General features: G+C 34.8%; 3 protein-coding genes across 6 annotated transcripts; 1 reads left to right on the top strand and 2 right to left on the bottom strand.

The window, feature by feature from the left end:
- Window positions 1–3,343: 3,343 nt before the first annotated feature.
- On the top strand, window positions 3,344–4,388 carry LOC118039075 (small polypeptide DEVIL 22). The gene has a single exon (XM_035045663.2). It carries the CDS (start codon window positions 3,622–3,624, stop codon window positions 3,814–3,816), a length of 195 nt encoding a protein of 64 aa, XP_034901554.1. The 5' UTR covers window positions 3,344–3,621; the 3' UTR covers window positions 3,817–4,388.
- A 5,533-nt stretch (window positions 4,389–9,921) lies between these two features.
- LOC118039074 (uncharacterized protein C630.12) lies at window positions 9,922–15,288 on the bottom strand. 2 transcript variants are annotated; one of them, XM_035045662.2, is made up of 13 exons: window positions 14,979–15,288; window positions 14,642–14,701; window positions 14,378–14,556; window positions 14,030–14,165; window positions 13,674–13,770; window positions 12,131–12,190; window positions 11,923–12,023; window positions 11,706–11,740; window positions 11,539–11,596; window positions 11,276–11,350; window positions 11,015–11,172; window positions 10,598–10,801; window positions 9,922–10,451 (listed from the first exon to the last, which is right to left on the bottom strand). In XM_035045662.2, exons 1-13 carry the CDS (start codon window positions 15,117–15,119, stop codon window positions 10,211–10,213), a joined length of 1,545 nt encoding a protein of 514 aa, XP_034901553.1. In that variant the 5' UTR covers window positions 15,120–15,288; the 3' UTR covers window positions 9,922–10,210. The 2 variants fall into 2 exon arrangements, with proteins under 2 accessions (XP_034901553.1, XP_034901551.1); XM_035045660.2 differs by having other exon boundaries at window positions 10,598–10,855; window positions 14,979–15,283.
- Window positions 15,289–18,246: 2,958 nt separating this feature from the next.
- LOC118039073 (tyrosine-sulfated glycopeptide receptor 1) lies at window positions 18,247–22,792 on the bottom strand. Of its 3 annotated transcripts, none has more exons than XM_035045658.2 (2): window positions 19,283–22,792; window positions 18,247–18,877 (listed from the first exon to the last, which is right to left on the bottom strand). In XM_035045658.2, exons 1-2 carry the CDS (start codon window positions 22,563–22,565, stop codon window positions 18,813–18,815), a joined length of 3,348 nt encoding a protein of 1,115 aa, XP_034901549.1. In that variant the 5' UTR covers window positions 22,566–22,792; the 3' UTR covers window positions 18,247–18,812. The 3 variants fall into 3 exon arrangements, with proteins under 3 accessions (XP_034901549.1, XP_034901550.1, XP_073259775.1); XM_035045659.2 differs by having other exon boundaries at window positions 18,247–18,864; XM_073403674.1 differs by having other exon boundaries at window positions 18,247–18,856.

The raw sequence follows: 22,792 nt of genomic DNA, 5'->3' as shown, positions 1-22,792 counted from the left end.
CTTAGCCCTTGCTCTGTTTCGGACCCCTGCTTCTTATCGTCGTATAATTGACAGACTTCTCTACTCACAATCACACAGCCCAGAATTTTTCCTTGCCATCCAAACACTCAGCCCATTTCATGTCCAACCCCCATACAACTCATCTGTGCAAATAAGTGCCAGAAAGAGTCCTTCGATATCTCAAAGCAACACACTGGTCAAGGATATTTTTCTCAAAGCTGATCTTACCTTCCAATTTAAAGCTTATTCTGACAGTGTGATTGGGGAGTTGCATTGTATATACTTAGACGAAGTGTCACGGTGATAGAACTTGGTGTTTCTTGGCCGATTCTATCATCTCCTGGAAATCCAAGAAACAAACCAACTATTAATCGCATCCTCAGCAAAAGCCAGGAATATTCGAGGCATTGGCACAACTACATCATTGTGAACTTCATTGCTGATTTACTTGTTTGAATGATTTTCATATACCTCACTCCAAACCTGCTTTTGTTGTATTACCGACAGCAAAAACTGCCTCCAAGATTGCTTCTAATCCAGTCCATTCATGAACGTACAAAACATATACAACTTGACTGTCCCCTATATACTGTGAGAAAACTGCAGGATGGATTACTTACTATCAATTCATATCCCTTGGCAGATTTCAACTGGCAGATGCACTCACCTAAACCCCAGGTTATATCTCACTCTTTACATCTATCCTTACCAAGATGTGGAATGGTATAATATTCTTCTCATCTTTGAGGGGGGATATTGGAGTTCTACAATATTCTACATCTTATCAACACAAGACCAGAGGAAATTCCCAGCTGATACATGCAGACGCTGAAAAGATTCACAGCAAGCCTAACACTTCATATACTATATGTAAATACAGTTACCGTTTTGTCCTGACAGCTTTAAAATGTTAAAAAGTTTAGTTACATATTGTTTAGTTAGTTGAGAAAGTTAGTTAGTATGTGTATATATATTCATTCATGTAATCTGCTTAAAGAGGAGTGTAATAGGAGAAAAAAAAAGAACTCTCACTAAATTTGTTCATAAACAATTTTGTTTCCATTCAAGAAATCTGTTCTCTGCTTTCTATAGCAGAACTCCATTCTACATATTTTTTAGATTCCTCACGTAGAAATTCTCTACCAATATATAAAAATCTTCCTTGATCGTATTCATGGGAAGGACCCTAATGGATTGGACTAAGTTGCAAATAAATAAATAAATTTAAATTAATACAAGCAGCAATTATTCGGGTTATATGGAGCATTATCCGAAGAATGCTATCTGCTAGTTATTTATTTATGGGCCAGCTTATTTTATGTCTTTTGGTTTTTGGGGGTTGGATTTGTGGGCCTACAGACTTTGAGTTACATAATAAATGCTTACTAAAATTACTCTCTAATCTAAAACGCTCCGTGGGCATTTTATTATAGACTCGGTTACTATTGTGGTATCCTTTTATAATTTATTGCAGATAAACATTTGTGCATTTTTTCAAGAATTTATTTTGGTTATTCTAAGTTTGTATTTTAATATGATTTTATTTTAATTGAAGACTAATTGCTGTTAATTTCTTACTCAATAATGAAATTAAAATAAAAAATTACTGGGAGGTAAGAGGCGTAAAAAAAATAGATGATGTTATAGGAAGAAGAGAGAAAGGTCCATCAATTTCCAAATTATTTACTATTTGCCTTGTGTAAATGATATAACTTAATTCCAGACATATTAAAAGTTTTTGAAAATATTATATTACTATTCAATTTAGTAATAAAAGAGAGTTTATAATTATTTGTGCATGTGAGTTTTTTTGTATATATAAACACTGTTATTGTTGAGATTAAGTCTCTTATAAATTTTTTTATGCTAAAAAAATTTTAAATTTTGAGGCAAGGTAACGTAATAAAATAATGAATAAAAAACATTATAGTCTGGGACTTTGAGTTAGATTAACAAAGGCTAAGTCCCTTCCCCACTACAAAAACAACGAAAACAAATGGTAGGACAGTAAGAATTGGATTTGACGTGATTCATTTAAAAAAAAACTATAAAATATAAAAATGTTGCGTGTATTAATGAAATTGTGTTACACATCGCATATTAACAACCATATCTAAGGAGAGCAGTTGTCTGTGTTGACCATTGAAAACCAAATCTCTAAGATCCATCGGGCACACTTTCCCTTCTTGCACGAACTATAATATGGTGCGTTTGTTTTTAGTGTTTTTGTGCTTGCAGTGTAAAAAAATATATATGTTTTTGATAATATACTTAACTATGTTTTATATCATGAAATTATTAAAAATTAAGTTTGAAATATAGTTTTTGTGAAGCAGTTTTTTTTATATTTTTTTTAATCAAGTTTCGTAAAATTCTATTTGTTTTTGCATTTTAAAAATATTTTTTTTAATTTAAATTTTTTTTATTTTACTTCAAATTAATTTTTTTTTTATATTTTTAGATCATTTTGATGTGCTGATATCAAAAATAATTTTTAAAAATAAAAAAATATATATTTTGTTGTATTTTTAAAATAAAAACACTTTTAAAAAGTAACCACAACAAATATTTTATATATTTTTTTTACTGCACATAAAACCTTAATCATACTTTTTACTGAACATATATTTAAATCCAACTAACATATTTTTTTAAAAAATCATAACCACAAAATTATCCTTAAAAACAAACACACTTGTGTGTAATGTTGCTATGTGAAGAAACATTAATTTTATTTTCTCCAATAAATTGAGATTATGTAACAAATATAGGAATCAGATTTGATTTCAATTGCTTTTTCTGTTTTCTAACAAAGAAATATTTTTTTAAAAAGGTGAGAAACTAAGAACAGTTGTCAAACTTTTTCAAAATCAAAACAATTGGTTTTCCAAAAAATTATGACACGATTGTTAGTTTTTGCTTTCCTCAATAAAACCAAATTAAAAAAAAAAGTGTGGTTTTAAAAAAAAAAAAACAAATACTTCAAGAATCCATAGTTTTTCTTTTGTTGAAGAATAACAACAATCACTAGAGTGTTGGGACTGTGAACCAAATTGGTAGAGTTAGAGAATCCAACAAAACCAACTCCCTACCTCAAAATTGAGGTCAGATTGCCGGGGCCATGTTCCCAGAACCCTAATCCTATGTCTTGTCTTCATCGAACAGACCTCCACCTTTCATGCACACCTTTGCCATTTCTCCAATCTAACATTTACGCTTAATCTATTGACTAATTCCAGCTAAGAACACAACAATACAAGGTTCTTGATAGCAATGCGAGGAGTTAAAAACATTATTTTGCACGCACCATTGATATTAAAAGCTCAAACCCCACGTTCACTCCCCCTGCTGTCTAACATCTATACAGAAGGAAAAAGAAGAGCACCTTCAAATTACTATGCACGCCTTCCCATGCAAATCCCTCAGTTTTCGAACCTGACCATGTTCACTCCTCCTGTTGCTTTCCTTCAAAATACAGCCACCTTTTCTTAACTGGCTTTTCATATCCTTAGGGTATTGTGTTTTGTATATATACATCCCCTTGCCCCTCCCCCAGACTCCAAGCTCTCGGCGAGCTTTTTTTGGGGACACCTCTCATAGCTTACACAAAATCTACTAGATATGGGTGAGATTAAGTTCCAAGTATACAACAAGAGCAGTACTGGGGTCAAGAAGGCCCCTGCTACAAGGAGATCTAAGGGACATGGCTTCACCAACAAGTGTGCGGCCTTGGTTAAGGAGCAACGTGCTCGTATCTACATCCTACGCCGTTGCGCCACCATGCTTCTTTGCTGGTATATTCAGGGTGATGATTAGCCATCTAGCTATAGCATATACTACTACTACTCTAGCTATAGCTGTGACGTATATTTCTTGATTTCTTTCCTTGCCCTCATATAAATTAATCTCTCCCGTCATGCACAATAAGAGCTCGATGTATCTGGTCCAGTACGGTTTGGTTTCATGGGGTAAGGGTGTGGTTGCCTATCCGTTTTCTCAAGCTACACAGAATTTTCTCCTTGTAAGTGCAACAGTTCCCTCTTTTTTTTACCTGATTGGAAAGCAATCCATATCGGGTTTCTGGGGACACAGATCACAGGAGATCAGTTAATTTTTACTGCTGCACTCTTTCCTTTTTCACCAACCAACTGGTTCGTCGAGTATATATGAAGATCAATGGAGATGATTAGGAGATCAATTATAATATGGGGGGACACGTCTCTCAATCCTTTTATTATGACTGTCAAAGGTTGTTTGTTTGCCTGTTGATGGAAGCCTTAATTACTGTGACCTGTACTGCTGTTCTTTTTTACCTGGTGTCTCCCTCTGAATTAATCAATCTTTTTTGGGAAGTAACAAGCTCTAAGTTTGTAACAACCAGCAAAGAATATGAGGGATGATTGTAAGTTGTAATTGATGATCAGTTGAGTTTGTAACCCTGGATCATCTGTACTATTTTTATTATGTTCACTTTGAACGGAGTCTCTGTGACGTGATCTTTGTACAGAGCTCAGTTCACTCGCCACCTACTTCTTTGTACGTGAACATGGAAATTGTTGGCAACTAATAAGATTTGTGATCAAATACATATTGAATGTGTTTAATTTCCGTACTTTACTTCCTAGTTCTAAGTTCAAAGAGCACCTTGTCAAAAATTTAGCATGTTTCCTCCCTAATTACAGATACCTAGCCGCCCACGTTTGTCAATTTATATTAGCTTTAAGCAAAATAATGTTTATCATATTCATTTCTTTACCTTGGAAATTAAAGATGCTAGTTGCAATTAGCACTTGATTCATTAGCGTGTTTTATACATGTTACTTTTACTTAAAATTCATGTTTAAAAAAGGTTAAAGGAAGGTAAAGGAAGGATGATATCTAATATATTTGGGCTCAGTTACACATTGAGCCTAAATATATGTGGGTCTAACAAGATATCAGACCTAACATTTCTGAGCTCGGCTAGCTATGTGTTGAGCACAAGCATATGAGAATCTGATAAGCTATCAGATCTAAATCCTTAAGCTCGACTATGTATCAAGCATAAATGGATGTAGAACTGATGATCTTTTTAAACCTCATATTAAGTCACAAGATTTCGTTTGTTTTTTCTTGTAACCCTTAACATAAAATATTAAGGTCAGGGGTACTTATATCTCTACACCCTCCTAGATCTTTCTAAGCCTTATATTGGGTCACAAGACTTTGTTTGTGTTTTTCTTGTAACCCTTAACATAAAATATTAAGGTCAGGGGCACTCATATCTCTACACCCTCTCAGGTGTATAAAATTCTTCAAAAGAACTTGTTATTTATTCATCATTAATGATGTGTAAATGATATTTATCTCTCATGAATAATATGTATGTGATATTTATCTCTTTTTAATGCATGTTTTCAAAGATATTTTTTCCTCATTAATAATACAGAGCAAGATGACACTCTAACCCCTCATCTCCATAAAAGAACAAAGACTCATATGTTATATAAAACCATATATGAATCCTTTAATAAAAATAGATTCACAATCTTCATTCTTTACAACATATTTATTTTCAAAGTTTCTCCATAAAATATAATTTTATTTTCTCTAAAAAAAGATACATACTTAAACATTTGAGAGTGTCCAAATCCACTAAAAAGGATCTTTTACATGTATTGACTATTAGTCATTATGGTCAAGAAGAATGAATTAGGTTGTTAGAACCAAGAGATTAACTGATTATCCAAGACATAAGTCTTACCCCTAAGATACTTGGGTTTTTTCGGGACATCATCAATGGTGTTATCTGTGGGAACTGATAAAAAAACTATCAATTTTTCTTTATAAAATGGTTTTGACATCCCTTATCGCTATTAATGACAAATAATCAAGACACACCTGGAATAAGATGTGTCACGGACCTCGTTATGACTGTTTGCATAACTATTCTATCAGAGCATCCATAACTTTACAATCAAGTCCAACTCCTCATTGAGGTGGTGCTAGTCAGTCAAGGAAATCATCAAATCGATAAGCCCAATACAGTAACCGAGAACCAACCTCTATCATGGTTTTTAGTGGCCTCCATGTAAAATTTATATCGCTTTTGAGCACCTATATACTAGCAAAGAGAAGTTTTGTAGACGTATAACATCACTTAATTAGGAGGATGGTGTTTATTCTTATGATCCTGTTAATGGTACCAATAAATTTTATCAACAAGAGATACTACTTTAATTAATAAAAATGTTAAAAATCAACTTGGGAGGCATGATCTACCACGAATACTAGATGAGTATTGTTTACAGGGGAATCAAAAAGCTATGTAACATTTTATTACTTAAGCTATAAAGTGATTTCTCTTACTTTTCTCTGGGACTTAGTGAGACAAGCAAATTTGAGTTGTATGTTTTTGTCGACTTCATGAATATAATTAAAACCTCGAAAGCTTAAAATCTTTCCACAAGTAAAAAGAGAGTTGGTTCAAATCATAAAACCTGTGAAGTCTCTTTAAAAATTATCTAAGGAAAAGTGAGTTAACTACATAAAAGACATCTACTAGAGAAACTCTATTCTCTCATCACATATAGAACTCAAACCAAGATCTTAGTAGAAACTAGATACCCAAGCCATCAAGTTAATCATACCTTAAAGGGTAATAAAATGCACCATAGTCAATGACTAAGAATGTAAGTTTCTTGTATATGGATTAACTTGTTCAAAGTAATGATGTTTATTTTTTCTAGGTGATGCTTAAGGAAAATGACCCCATAACCTTTTAATGATGGGATAGATCATTCTACCTTCCTAGTGCGATTGCATAATTTACCTTGAAATGGATTAACTTAGTCTCCCTAGTGCGATTGCATAATTTATCTTGAAAGAGACTGACATGGTGTTCCTAGTATGATTACATAATTCTCTAAGGATGAAATAGACATTGTTTCAGCAATGAGAATTGACACGATCTCCCTAGAAAAATAACCCATAGCCTTCCAAGGATGGGATGAACTCAATCTCCTTAATTCAATTGCACTATTTACCTTGGAATGAATCAACTCAATCTCCCTAATGTGATTGCATAATTCACATCGGAAGGGATTGATATGGTCTTTCTAATGCAATTGCACAATTTTCTAAGAATGGGATAGATATTGCCTCAGCAACAAGGATTGACATGATCTTCCTACGGCAACAACATATAACCTTACAAGTATGGGATGAACCCAATCTCTCTAGTGCAATTGCACAATTTACCTTGGAAGGGATCAATTATGTCTTCTTAGTGCAATCGAGGAGTTTACCTCGAGAAATGATTGACATGGTCCTCCCAATGCAATTGCACACTCTTTAAGGAGGGGATTGACAAAATCTCAACAATCCTAAAGGATTTTACTTCATCTAAAAACAATAGCACAAATATCCATCTGATCCTATAAACATCTCAATTCCAAGTAGGGGGCAAATCCTACTAAGATTAGATAAAATTCAAAGCTTGATTCCTGCAAAAATTTGTAAATATTTTTCCAAGTATGGACATTGAACCTATATAAAGTTTTCAATAATTTCCTAAAAGTTTTTGGATCTTGTACAAATTTTTTTATTGTAGGTGTAAGACCCATACAATTTGTCTAGAGAATTGCCTTAATATTTTTCTAAGTATAAGTGTTAGACCCATACAAAATTACAAAAAAAAAAATTGATGAGCCAAAGAAGCTTATTGAAGGCGGATAAGATTATCTCCCTGTTAGGGTGCAATTGGCCTAGACCCAACTAAAGTATATAAAAAATTTCCTTATAAATCCTTAGATAAAGAAAGTGTACCCTAATGCATACATGCAAAAGAGGGTTGCAATTTCAAAATTACCATGGACAAGGCTCAAGGTTGGTTGACTGATACGCTTACTTTCGGTAGATATTTGAACTTTGTACTCTCTTGTCTATTAATCGTTAACAAACTTTATTTCCTTCACCTCTATAGTGATAGGGGCATCATTATTAGGGTTTAAGGTAGCCCTTCTCTCTCCTAAGGTTCTCTAATGGCAACAGGGGAAGACATTTTATGGGAAGAATTACTTTCCCCCTACTAGAGATTGATGTTGGGGTTCTACCCCATCTAGTTCTGGAGCCTAGTATAATGGACTCATGTCCCTTGTTTTTTCTCCTGGTCTTAGGCTGAAACCTGAACTCCTCTTCATAGATAACAATGTCCATGTTTTCAAGGACAAATCTGACTCTTTTAAGTCCATTTCTATTTAGAGTAAAAAAGAAAAAAAATAAGGTTTTGGTGGGAAATACCTAGAATGACAATTTTTTTTTCTATATTAAAACAAAAGTGGCTTAGAATTTTTCAACAAAACTAATTTTCAGAAATTATAAAAAGTGAAAGTAAAATAAAAGATAAAAACAAGAATGACTATGGTTATAAAGAAAACAACTTTTCACCCTTACCTTTGGATGAATATCCATTCATATCATCTCAGATCTCTAGAAGTCTATTTAATTGTTGCATTGAATGCATGCTGTTTTTTTGTTTCCCAATGAACACCTTTTTTTAATGAAGATAGACCACCTGGTCATCTCCTTCAAATAAAGACGAGACATATAGCCTTAAATAATCTCAAAAGTTCTGCAAAGACAAATGTGATGGGAAAGGTAAAAAGTCTCTAATTAATAGGACAAACAACTTAGGTAAAAAGACTTTTATTAAACCTAATAACCTTTTAATACACACACACACACACACACACACGTAAAGACTTGAGTGATTATTGATAGATCAACGTGTTTTATACATGTTATTTTTGCCTAAAATCCATGTTTTAAAAAGGCTAAAGGTAAGGTGATGGCCTAACATCCCTAGGCTTGATTACGTGCTGAGCCCAAATACATGTGGGTTTGGCAAGCTGCCAGGTTATCCTTGGGCTCGGCTATGTGCGGAGCCCAAGTATATAGGGGCTTGGAAAGCTACCATACCTAATATCCCTGGGCTCTACTACGCATTGATCCTAGATGGATATAGAGCTAATGATCTTTCTAGGCCCCATACTCACTCACAAGAATCTGTTTATTTTTTCTCATAACTCTTAACATAATATGTTAAGGTTAAATGTACTCATTTCTCTACACCTATAGGTATATAAAAGTCTTCAAAAAGACTTGTCATTTATTCCTCAATAATGATATGTGAGGGATATTTATCCCTCTTTAATGTATATATAAGAGATATTTTTCCTCGTTAATGCTATTTGGACAAGATGACACTCTGGCCTTCCTCTCCAGAAAATGACAAAACTCATAGGTTATAAACCCGTATAAATCCTTCAATGAAAAACAGTTGTACAATCTATATTCTTTAGTCATATTTATTTTTAGTCTCTGAAAAAGATATTTATTTAAGAATCGGAGAATTTCTATATCCATAAAAAAAAACATTTTACAGGTACGGGCTACTAGTTATCATGATCAAGGAAAATAAATCAAGTTATTAAAGCCAAAAAATTAACTAATTATTCAAAAAAAAAATATTATTTCTAAGCTAGAATATTTTTTGAAATAGCTTCCACAATGCGAGCTTAATGCTTCATTTGCAATTCGGTATCTGCTTCATTTTGAATTAGCTTTCGAGTTCATTTTCCATCAAGGGGCACCTTTTAAGTTGCTTAGATATATCCGTATGATCAATGAACGGTATATATTAATTTTTTTTGCGATTAAAAATCCGAAACCACCTTGAATCGCTGGGCTTGAGGCTATGACATGGAAATTGCATTAAAGCTTCAATAACGGGTTTGAACTGCAAAACTTGATTGATGCTTTCAAACACATCAGCACCCACTCCCAAAAAAAAAAAAAAAGACAAGATACAAACAGGATGCTGATGCAAGTGGAAACACATGGACCGAGTCTTAACTGCGCTTCGGCCAAACCAGCACAAAATGAAGAATTTTCTACTCTCTGAAGATAATACTGAAAAAATTGTACAGGTGTTTTGCTGGAGGCCCCACACTAGAGGTCCTCTCAACCCTCCCTAAGCTCGTCTTTGTGAGGGACTCGTCCTATTATCAGCTATGACAAAATCTAGAAACATCAAAACGTATCAGATCAGTGCACTGGGTAAAACCAACTTATAGTAGCAGCTAACTTCGGCAATTTCATCCCTCCTCGTATGCAAGGAGTAACAACTGAAATAAATTTAATCTTTCCATGAATATGTTCTTGTCTATCATCACTTGTCGATCCAATCCTTGAAGAGTAACATCATGTAGAGAGGTACATTTACAGTAGCAATGACTGTGACCATTTGGAATGTCCTCACTAGTCTGTGGATAATGATTTTTGTCTTTGATTTGCTGGTTCTATGTGATAGTTTATCAAATCCAGTATCTGCATTTATGTCTATATTCATAGAAACTTCTATGTCCCGAGGAGCATTTTTTCTTGCAGTTGGGCGCATCACAGCATTTCCCCTGCATCATAGAGAGAATGAGAGACATAAATCATATAAAAAACAGTAATTTCAATTAACATCCGCATATAACAAGTGCACAAGAGACTGCAAGTGCTACTCGTATTTAGTGGTATAAATAATTGAGATGATGTAGCAGTGAAAAACCTTTCCACTGAAGCTTTATCGCTTGGATGTAGAAGAGGGGTGTCTCGTGCTTTCTTTACAAGGTGCATCGATCCTTCTGCATCCCACATCATCTCATATTCACAATCCTCGTCTTCAGTTTTCTCTTTGGTCCCTTTGAACATGCTGCTATATAGTCTGATAGATGCCATGAAATCACTTAAGTGATGCCCAAAATCCACGCCACTTGTTGGCCACAAGAGGAGAGTAATAAGAGTCAGAGCAAAGAGGGAAAGATACCTGACAATTCAGCAAGTAAACAAAAGAGGACAAATAAATTTCTTGGTAGTAACCTTTTTGTTCTTTGCTTTTTGCATTGATAAAAATTATTTCAGATAACACTATCTACCTCCCCAATATATGCTAACTATGACTATTATGATCAGGAGGGAGGGTTACCATATGTAGATGTGTGTTTGCATTGGAAGAAAGCACAGCTGAGTCATCACTGCTGCTTCTGGGGCGGATAAATTTGAACTTGCAGAGTTACTAGCAGATAAGAGCATGAAAGAGGGATACAAATTTCCCATCTGCCAACTAAAAGTCCCTACAGTGTGCTGCATATTTTCATTAATCAAATATATTATCAGGAGAAGCGTATTTTCATAAATCTGTCACATTATCAGAAAATTTATATATTCAAAAACATCAGGTGCTTACCTCCTTTACTGGCCCAAATTTTGTCTCATGGGTCACTGAGCACTGGTCATGATCATGGCCAGATAAAACGAGTACCTGCAGAAATCATACATATTATTGACATCTGCACTTAACTCATGCTATCAGTTTCAAACACATTTTTTCACTGGAGTTGAGGGAAATGTCGCAAACACAGAAACTTCTTTCAGGCTTCTTGGACAAAAGGCCATAACATAATGCCAAGGTAGGTATAAGATGGATCCAAGAGCTGATGAATAACTTACAGGTTTGATCATATCCAGCAATTGGTTTGAAGATTCCTCGGTAAGATAATTCTGATACCTGCATCATCAGACCACTTGTAAACCATAGTCCAAAAACATAATCAAGTTCTACAATTGGATACAACCATCTGTCCCCCTTTCAACAAGACAAATGATAAGAAGCTTACACAATTTCATGATTGTGAGCAGAATGTGAGATCCGCTGAAAATGAAAAGAAACTCAGAAAGGTAAGTTTCCAAGAGTTCACAGGAGTGCAAACATTCAGATCATTAACCCTTGAGAAACATGAGAATCTCTTCGATGAACATGGACAAAAAGGAGTGTATAACACAAAAAACAGAGGATTCTTTTTTTACTTCACAAAAATTAACCAAAAAAAATACCTGATTGATGATCGGGGAACTACGATGAGGACCACAATAAGTATAATCCCGCCGATACAGGGGAATATGGCTCAACAATACCCTTGGAAGTAATTCAACATCTAAATAAATGTTGGGAAAGAAAAACATGTGAATTGCTTTTAAGGACAAGCATTTACTTATCAGTACAAATAATAGAACGGAAAATCTTCTAGAAAATATCAAATACCGGTGGAGACATTTTTTATGAACTCCCAAGACATTGACGCCAGATTCCCTTGCGGCTGCCCTGGAGATTACACAAAATAGAATTGCACAATGAGTACTTTCCCTACAACCTTCAGTCCCAATTCGAATTCTATTGAAATATTTGTCTATACTTGCGAGCTTAGAATAAAAATAATAGCCACCATCATGCATAAGCCATTCAATGCAGCCTCCAAGTGAAATTATCTCATGCATGATAATGCAAATAATGAGACATTATATGCTCCCACATCATAACTCATGATATTCCTGAAAGTTCAATGAGTATTAGCCTGCAAGGGTCAGGTTTTAATGTTTCCTAGCATTGAACAGGGTTGTACCATTTTCATTCTCAGATAATACAATATCATCAGTAAATGTCAGTGGTTTCTTGTCAAAATGGTTTCTCTAACTGATTAGGCCAAAACCCACAATAAAATAATTGAGCATGAAGATTGGCATATTGCCTGCTCCACAAAAACTTCACTAATACAATTTACTAAAATCAATTAAATAACTTCTAACCTCAACTACACCTAAGAAAGTCTCAAAAACGCTAATAGAGTTTCTTTCAAAAACCTAAAAAAAAACTCTTAAAAAGTATTCACTACTGTAAACCACAGCTGCTGCTGCCTTCTCACGTTTATTATTCTGCCACAATAGAAATATGTATATGCTAGAGGTGGTCAGTTGGCTACAAAATCTAAACCAAAAAAGACAGTCTTCTTTCATCACCAGATAGTACACATAAGAGGTTTTTGGATGTGAGAAGATTTCTTTAAATCCATGCACCTATAACCAATTCAAGAAAAATTTTCAATAATCTTCACCTTTTCTTGAATTGTGTCATATCAACTTGCACCAGATTAAACTGACAAAAAACATTTCACCTGGCTAACTTGACTTGCATGGTTGTAGGTATTGAGCAAGAGTGGAATTACAGAATTTAGTAGAGATACTTTGGTGGTGAAGAAATGAAGAATCGATTGTCAAGAATTTGTACAAGTTGATGAGAAGCACAACAGATATGGAATTTGGGGTGAGTCTTACAATAAGCAAAAGACAGTGAAGCGTTATTCCCATCCACGAAAAAGATTGAACATGGCAAAGTTAAGAAAGATATCCATGTTAATGAACATGGTAAGAAAGGTATCCATGTTAATGAACGTGGAGAAGTTAAGAAAGTGTAGGTCAAAAAAGGATATAGGAAATAAATTCATGTAAACAAACTCAAGGAAGTTATCCAAATCCAATTCAAGCCAAGATGGAGATTGTTAAAAGTATGGCTTCATTTGATTGGTGGTTGCATGAACTTATCATTCATTTCACTACACACCAATACCTCTCACATATAAGTGCCTAATTTAACCATCATCTTTTGTTTTGCTTTATTTAGCAAAGTATCAAAGAACTGTTTTTCATTTGTAGGTTCTGTAGCCATCTGACCCACAACTACTATATTATATGTTTGGACAAAATGCAAAAGTTTGTTTCATGGAGAAGAGTAAATGGCTTCTTTATTTTACCATCTAGAGTTTGGGAATCAACCCCAACAAACTCCACTTTTCCAATTGTAAACCGGCGGTTTCTGATCCCAAATTCTCCCTCATAGCGCTCAACCACCTGTACAAATGTTAGAGTACAGAGTGATACTCAAAGAGCAAACCAAAAAGCAAATTAGAGAACATAACTATGCCATTATCACGAAGTCTGTGATAATCTATGACCAAATTGCAAATAAATCATCAATCAATTAAATAACATAAGACACAGGACTTTACTTAACATGGAAAATAAAGGAGAAGAACCAGAATTGATTATAACAGATGCATCACAATAAAAGTCAGGGCAGTATAATGTTAATGAAATCATGCCAAATTACCTTTGGGCTATGAGAGCTGATACTTGCATAGCCGATATCATGGTTTCCAGGAATGAAGTAAACCTTGATGTTTCTAAGTATGCCATCGTCATTCAGCCCAAAAATGTGTTTAAATCGATGTAAAGATTCCTGCCATCTTATCAGTTAAAAAATGTCAAGGGCATTCCTCACCAGAAAACATACCGAAGACAAGAATTAAAAGTGAATATTGGAATAAAGATGAAGGGGAAAAAGCCACTAACATAAAAGTCATGCATTAACATGTTTTTGATGGAAATATCCAAAATCAAGTTTAAATGCACACATAATCTACAACAACGAAGAGAAATGAAGATTTGGTGGCCTTACTCTTCATCTGATAAAAAAGCCCCCCCATCAAAGTAATCGCCGAGAAACAAGACGACATCGGGTTTGAAAGGGAGGATAGATGCAAAGAATGCGCGGCGCATGTATAAATCAGCATAGAACTTCAGAGTCTCCAAAAGAAATGATTTTGGAGGTAGACCAATGGAGGTTTTGTCCATTAGCTGTCAAGGATTGAAATCTTAGCCTCTAAAACCCCAGCAAAAAAGAAATACATGTTTGATAATCTAATTCAAGAAGAAAACTCACCTGTTGGTCTGTTACGACGGCAACCTTAACATAATCCGCGGGAGATTGAACCCCATTTATCTGAAACATAGTAAATCAATTTTACATGCTATTGTCAATGCAGCTAACGAGAGTTTTTTGCATTTAAAATAATGATCACGCGAATTCAGATTTTGAGACCCAGACTTTATTTCGTACTGTTAAAAAGAATCAAAAGGAAAATCGAAATTCTAAAGAAAGAAATTATAATTGACAAGAGATCTAACAAGCCCGTCATCATCAATTATTTATGGAGAGAAGCAAAAATAAAATAATAACAAGAAATAAATGTTTGTTGGAAGTAAAAGGAAAGAATTACGGTAGAAGTAGGAGGAGAGGAAAGATGAGGCCAGGAACAAGAGGATTGAAATGGAAGCCAGAAGGCAAACATCTCGCCGTAGAGCAGAGTGCAAACCCATATCCCGCACAGTACCAACGTCAATTTGTGATGCTGCTTCATTTCTCTATCTACTTCCTTCCTTCCTTCCTGGTAGAATTGTCTGCTACTGAACAGTTGACTTGAGCGAATCCTAAAAGGGAAGGACTCCACAAACCAGAGAGGTCATCACGCATCAAGCAGATCGTTGGTTGTAGCTGGTAACTTGTAACAAAATGAAAAAACAAAAAGTTATGATCGGTCAAAAGACCCCTTCACTTTCGGTCAAACATAACTAAGCCCCTAATCTTTCAATTCTCTAATTTTAATTCCTCAAACTATTAGCTCGGGGGTAATGCTATATTTGACATTACGCTACAATTATGTTTTTAATTTTTTAATTATTATTATTATTTAATATTTTTAGATATTTTGATATGCTAATATTCAAAATAAATTTTTTAAAAAATAAAAAATGTATTATTTTAAATAAAAAATACTTTAAAAAATAATATGGATAATATTTCCAAAAAATTTCTAAAAAAATAAAATAAAATGAATTGGAAATAAAGTGTTCAAAAGATAGTGGAAGAGTATGGATGATTCTAGTATAGTTACCAGACTTGGGCCCGGCATGTCAAGTAGACTAGCAACCTGCATGACTTGGGGTCCTAGTCAGGTCTGAATAAAAAAAAACTTGAGAAAAATATCTGACCTATATCATTGTTTAAATTTGGGAAATTGCAAAATTAATAGTAAATAAAGTGATTAGGTTGGAATAAGTTGTGATAGATACAAAATCATAGAGAAATGAATAAGGAATCATGGTAGCAAATGGCCAACCAAATTGTGCTGTATTAGGGAATTTATGTAATTGGCCCAATGCTTATTAATTGTATATAATTAATGTATATTATTACAATGATTATTCTTGGAGATGAATGAGTTTATTTCATCTAATTTTATTTGAGTTTTTAGCATACTTTGAATTTCTTGAGATAATTAAGAGAAAGTGTATGATTGTTAATGACATTGTTTGAACTTGTATGCGGTGATTGTTATTAGTTAAAATCATGGAAGAAAAGAGACTTCAAGGGCAGCCATGTACATGGTTTTGGGAGAATTGAATAACTGATGATAAATCTTTATAAATCATGATAAATTATGTAAATATTAAGGGATAAAGATGTTAAGAACAATTGTTGGAAATATAATACACACACGATTATATATATATATATATAAAAGGTTAAAGAAAATAATTATAATGATGAATTATGTAGATGAGATTAAAATAATATAAATATTAATGTATATGATGAAAGTGATGAGATAGTGATAGTTGTACTCTTTTAGAAGAGGCACCATGAATAAGATCATTTTTGTGGTTAGAGGAGCTCATGTAGCTATAGAAATAGGTAGATGCGTGACACTTTATTCTTTTAAATTTTGTATAATTTCAATTTAATTCTATGTGTTGTTATGCTTGTAACAGAAAAATAAAAATGAAATATGAGATGGAAATTGTAGTAAGATGGAAATGAAAGGGAAAGGAAAAAATGTTAGGTTTTTTTTTAATTTAATAATAAAATTGCAATATTTGATATAAGAATTTCTTAGTTGTTAACTAAATATAATGATAATCTTGTAAATAATAAGAATTTTATGTTGATTTTTTTTCCAACAAGAATGTAAAGTGTTATATGACTTATAAATTATAAGAGGTATATTATATTTTTTGAAAAAAATTAAACTGTAAGATGTAAGATGATTAAGATAAATTTTTTATATTTATCACTTTCGAGATTATGAATTCCCACATTTTTACAAGGAAATCATATTTTTTTTTAGAAAGGAAATCACAATTTTTTGGTATGTGAGAAATGTTAAATCTAGGGATAACAATTTAATTCAAAATATAATGGATACTAATCCAACCTGGATGAATATATTTTTTGGATTGATGGATTATGAATAGATTTATATATATTGTTAAACCTGACTTGAAATTCACTCAAACCTAACCCAAAATATATATTTATATTTATATAAATATATTTATAAAATATTTAGAATTTTTTAATACAATATGATATATACATAACTTAATATTGACATAAAACATATAGATATGAATAATATTTGTCATTTTATCATATAATATACATACACATACTTCATATATATATATATATATATATATATATATATCAACTATTTATTTTTTATTAATTAATAACTAATAGTAGATAATGGGTAAAGCAGAGTTTTTGAAACCCGGTTTGGTGGTTGACCAGGCTTAAGGCTCGGGTCAACCTTTTTTTTTTGATATAAATCAAAACAATATCGTTTTGGTAAAAAAAAAAAAATTCAACTAGTTACAACCGAGTTTTTTAACTGAGTTTTGCTAGGTCAAACCGGCTAGATCACCCGGGTTGTGACTTCTTTTTATTTTTTTTAAATTCAGCCCGGTTCTATCTCAGATTAGCTGGATCCAAGGTCAACTTATTAGGCTGGATCAGATTTCAAAACTATAAAATAAAATAAAAAAGAAATCCAATCCACTCAACGAGTACCTATCCCTAGTTAAATCCTTGTTGGTTGGTATAATAGTTAATAATTTTTTTTTCTTGATTATTTGAATTCAAATCTTAAGAATGTATTAAATCTTTATTCATGCAACTGATTGGTAATAAGAGGATCTTAAGTGGTTGGCTGAAAGCAAAGAATTTTTTTTTTTTTTTTAAATTAGTTGTGATTGAGACGGAAACTAATTTAAAGATAACATTTTGTTGGGAGGTTGGGATATTATATTATAATCTTAAGTGGTTGGCTGAAAGCAAAGAAAGTTTTTTTTTTTTTTGCCTTGAGTTGAACATTGAGTTCAACACTTAAAAACAATCTATGAATGCTTTACAATAAATATATATTTTTAAGATTGTTTGAAATTGACTATAGACTAATAAAATTCGAAGACACCTTTTATTAAAAAAATAAAAATAAATGTGATACTGACTCTTTTACAACCACCTTTTTTTTCTTCTACAAAGACAGTGTTCAGTATTAAAAATAATATTTTATTATTATTTTTTAAAACTTATTTTTTTAATATTAGTACATTAAAACAATTTTTAAATATAAAATTTTTTTTAAAAAAAAAAAACCCGCGTAAACAAACAAACAGGATGACAGACCCTATTTACAACTTAAAAAAACATAAAACAAGGCTGTGTGCTTTTCTTACCCAAAATGAGAAAGAATAAATTCTTCTTCAGGTAGCAATCTGCCTATATATATATATGGAAACATGAGACTGAGATGGCTGTCTCTGTCATTGCATTACAACATTAATGCTATAAATATATATGGCCTCTCAAAGTTGCAACAACAATGGTAGACCAATCAAAAACAGACTCTCCCATGACCTAAACACTTGACTTTCATCGTCAACCAATCAACACTTTTTTCTCTCCTTTTCTCCTCCTCTCGAGCACCACATTTCATTATTTACTTCTTTCTCTTGCAAACTTTTATCCATGTAAGGCTCCTGGCTGGAGGCCGGTTGGCATTTCCTAAGCAGGTTACCTGTTTGTTCTAATGCCTACTTCGCAAATGTTTGACGAGGGCATAAGCAGCAATGAGTCTGTTTCATTAAGGTAAGTGATTATGCTTCCCCTTTTCTCCCTCTTTTTGTGATTAACGTGTCATAGCCAACATAACTTCCTGAACTTCATGACTAATTCTCCTCCAGGCATGCGTTATATCTCGTCAGATGTGTTATTGGAGTGCCCCTCTTGCCTCCATGGTTGTTGTTAATATATCTGTTGTACTGGAAAAAAAAACTAACATTGACAACAATTTTCAAATGACTATGGTCAGTGGCAAATATAAGGCATATGAATCTAGACTGTTTCAGTGATAAACAATGCAGTGATACGGGTAAAGAATAAGCATAAGTAGTTTGCAGTGTTCTAGGCTAGAAGTTTCTGTTTTATGGGCTAGGTGATAGGTTGCTTGTATTGGAGATGAAATTACAGTCATATGAATACATCTTTAACTTAACTTGTAGATTCCTCTGCTAACAACTTATCATTAATGGCAATTGCTTTTTCTGTACGTCTATAAACCTATATGATAGGGGACAGATATCCATTTACATCGGAAAACAATGGAAAAAAAAAAACCCTCATATTATGTGCTAGTGTACATTTTTGTTTAATTTATGTTGAAGAGCATTTTCCACTAACCCTTATTTTCATTTCTGTGTGAGCCAACATTCTTGAGCCAATCAACAACTTCCTTGATGGTTGGTCTCTTGAAAGGATTCTGGCTAACGCACGTGCAGGCCACATCTAGTATTTGCAGCATCTCGTCATCAAAACCCTTTCCTCTCAGGAGAGGATCAAAGATCTCTTCTTGTTTACCCTCATTTCTCATTTGCTGCACCCAGCCAACCAATTGTCTTGACATCTTTGGCTTGAATACCTCCATAGGTCTCTTTCCAGTCAGCAGTTCAAGCATAACAACTCCAAAACTGTATATATCTCCCCTCAAAGTGGCTACCCATGCTTGCCCATACTCAGGAGGAATATAACCCAGAGTTCCAACAAGCTCGGTTGTAACATGAGTTTGGTAAGGCAGAATCAACCGGGACAATCCAAAATCAGCTACGTGTGCTTCGAACTTCTCGTCAAGGAGGATGTTGCTGGATTTGATGTCACGATGCACAATATGAGGCTCACATATCTGGTGCATGTAAGCCAGACCACAACCTACTCCCCTTGCAATCTTCAGTCTAGTGGGCCAATCTAGTTGGAATGCACCATCGCTCTTCTCATGCAACCAGTAATCCAAACTCCCATTGTCCATGAAGGAATATATAAGCAAGCAACATCCCTCATGCACACAATAGCCTTGCAGGGAAACCAGGTTTTCATGTTGGGCTGTGGAAAGTGCCTCTACCTCTGCTCTGAATTCTCTTTCCATCAGACCCAAGTCTCCCGAGAGTTTCTTGACAGCCAGCTTGCTCCCATCTCCTAATGTTGCCTTATACACCAAACCAAAACCCCCACAACCAACAATGTTTGCCTGATTAAAATTGTCAGTGGCTTTCAAGAGTTCAGAAATGGTTAGATCCTTGATCTCATTAGTATTACTTGGGAACAACACAACTAAGCTGGCATCCTTGTCACCCTCTGGAGGAAATCCAGAGTTGATGGAAATTGTATCCAACTCAGTGTTGTCAGTGTCCCCTCCAGGAATGATCCTTCTCTTGGACAATATCCACAGTGCCAACACAGCAATAAATAAACCAGTGCCGAAACAGATTCCAATGACAAGTCCGACGACAAGTTTTATGTTTGTGCTTTTATGAGGAGCTGAAGAATGGTTGGTTCCTGGTGAGCTGGAACAAGATCGCTGCAAAACCTGACCACATAACCAGTGATTCCCTGTAAAGCTGGAACTAGGGAAAGTATCAAACTGACCTCCAGATGGTATAGGTCCTTGAAGATCATTATTGGCAACACTGAACGAAGACAAGAAATGGAGACCTTTGAGTGAAGTAGGAATTTCTCCGGACAAAAGGTTTCCTGAGAGATCCAATTTCTCCAAGTTAGCGAGGTTTGATAATTCATCTGGAATGTTTCCAGAGAATCTGTTATCACTGAGATCCAACACATGAAGGAACTTCAGTTGGCCAATCTGTACAGGGATATTGCCACTGAGGTTGTTGTTTCCAAGGTATATAGCCGGTGGCAGGCTGGAGAGCTGATTGTACTGCAAATTGGTAGCCTCCGTGGGCATGACAAACACGGGCAACTCTAGATAACTTCTTTCCAGTTGTTTAATAACTTCTTGCGATGTTAGTGTTTGCAATCCCGTGAGTTTCAAAGGAAATTCTCCTGAAAGAAGGTTATTAGACAAGTCTAAGTAGAAAAGGCTTGAAAGATTATCCAGCCAACCAGGAATTGAACCTCTGATTTGATTGTAAGACAGGTCTATGACCTGTAGGCTACTGATGTTGGCTAGCCAGGATGGCACTTGACCGGAGAGTTTGCAACGACCTAGGGCCAAAACCTGGAGATTTTGGAATCCAGTAGAGTCTAATGTATTTCCATCGTCTAGTATACCTTCACTCATAGTATTATTAGAGAGGATGAGAGTAGTGAGGCTCTTGCAACCCATCAGAATTCGGATAGCCCCAGTAATGTTAGTAAAGTTGTTGGCGGAAATTGAGAGAAAAGATAGAGATCGGAGCGCTAGTATGTCAGGCAAGATCTGTCCCTCTATCTGATTACTGGCAAGTCTAACTGCAACTAGTGATGTGCATGAGTAGAGGCTAGTGGGAAAGGTACCTGTAAACTTGTTGTTACCAAGATCGAGGGTGCTAAGATTGCGGAGTGTGGAGAAATCGGAGTCAGAGAGATTTCCTGCCAAGAAATTGACCCGCAGATTCAATTTTACTAGATTAGTACAGTTCATCAGAGATGGAGGCAGAGGACCTGTGAGCGAGTTAATGTGAAGCAGCAACTGTTCCAACTTGGAGAGCTTGCCTATATCCCGGGGTATCCTGCCACCCAACTGATTGGAGTACAGCTCAAGAACCTTGAGACTAGTGAGATTGACCACAGCATAACTGATTTGACCAGAGAGGTGGTTGACAGGTAATGAGAAATGTACAAGTGAGGTTGCTTTGTAAAGATCATCAGGAATCATCCCCGAGAGATTATTGAAACCAGCACGGAATATCTCAAGTTTGGAACATTCTCCAAATCCAGGAGTGAGGTTCCCGCTGAAATCGTTGTTGGAGAAGTCAAGGAGGGTCGTGGAACCAGAAGACATGTTGCAGATGTTGGAAGGAATTTGGCCTGCGAAGCTGTTGTTGCTAACATTGAGTCTAGTCAAATTCCAAGCTGTCTGGAGAAATGAGTTGGATTGACTTAATTCCCCATAGAAGTGGTTGCTAGACAAGTCCACTATCTTGATAGGGATAAGGTTATTAGTATCAAGGGATGGTATTTCACCATCGAGACGGTTGTAGCTGAGATCAAGAACCTGGAGGCTTCTGAGTGAGGAAAAGAATCTAACAGGTAGAGAACCATACAGGCGATTATGTGAAAGATTGAGGTGTGTAAGGCTCGTGAGATTGGCAACAGATGGAGCGAGGGTGCCATTAAGGTCTCTGGATGGTAGAGAAAGACTGGTTACTCGACCATCTGCAGTTGCATCACAATCAACTCCTTCCCAGAGGCAGCAATCAGTGGAAGGACCCCAATTCAAAGGAGAAGAAGATGATAAACAGGAGAAGAACAACAAGAGAGAGTCATGATCATCTTGATTGCAGACAGTGGTGGAATGGCAAGGGGGCAGTAGCAATAGTATTAAAATTAGAAGAAGAGATAAGAACATGACCAAGGAGGAGGAGGAGGAGGAGGAAGGGGTTCTAGGTCTTTGAATTATGATGAGTGGATATGTCAAGCTAGACAGAGAAGTAAAGCTGTCTTTCCTGACCATTATTATCACCATCATTTAAGTTGAAGGGACCGAAATAGTGGAGCAAGAAAAAGACACAAGGAGAAGAAGCAAGAGGCTGGGGTAGAGGAGATGATTGAAGAAGAAGAAGAAGAAGAGACGGTCAAGTACATGATTATCGTCTATCTGGGAGACCTTGTAGGATATACAAAGAATGTTAGATTGCACTCGAACTCCTCGTTGACCCAACGAAAGAGAAAGAGAAGGGAAGAGAGTGCGGGGGT

The sequence above is a fragment of the Populus alba genome, chromosome 1, assembly GCF_005239225.2.
Source record: "Populus alba chromosome 1, ASM523922v2, whole genome shotgun sequence".
Classification (NCBI taxonomy): Eukaryota; Viridiplantae; Streptophyta; class Magnoliopsida; order Malpighiales; family Salicaceae; genus Populus; species Populus alba.
The sequence above is the reverse complement of the archived record's forward strand: the minus strand, read 5'-3'. Positions and strand labels throughout refer to the sequence as shown.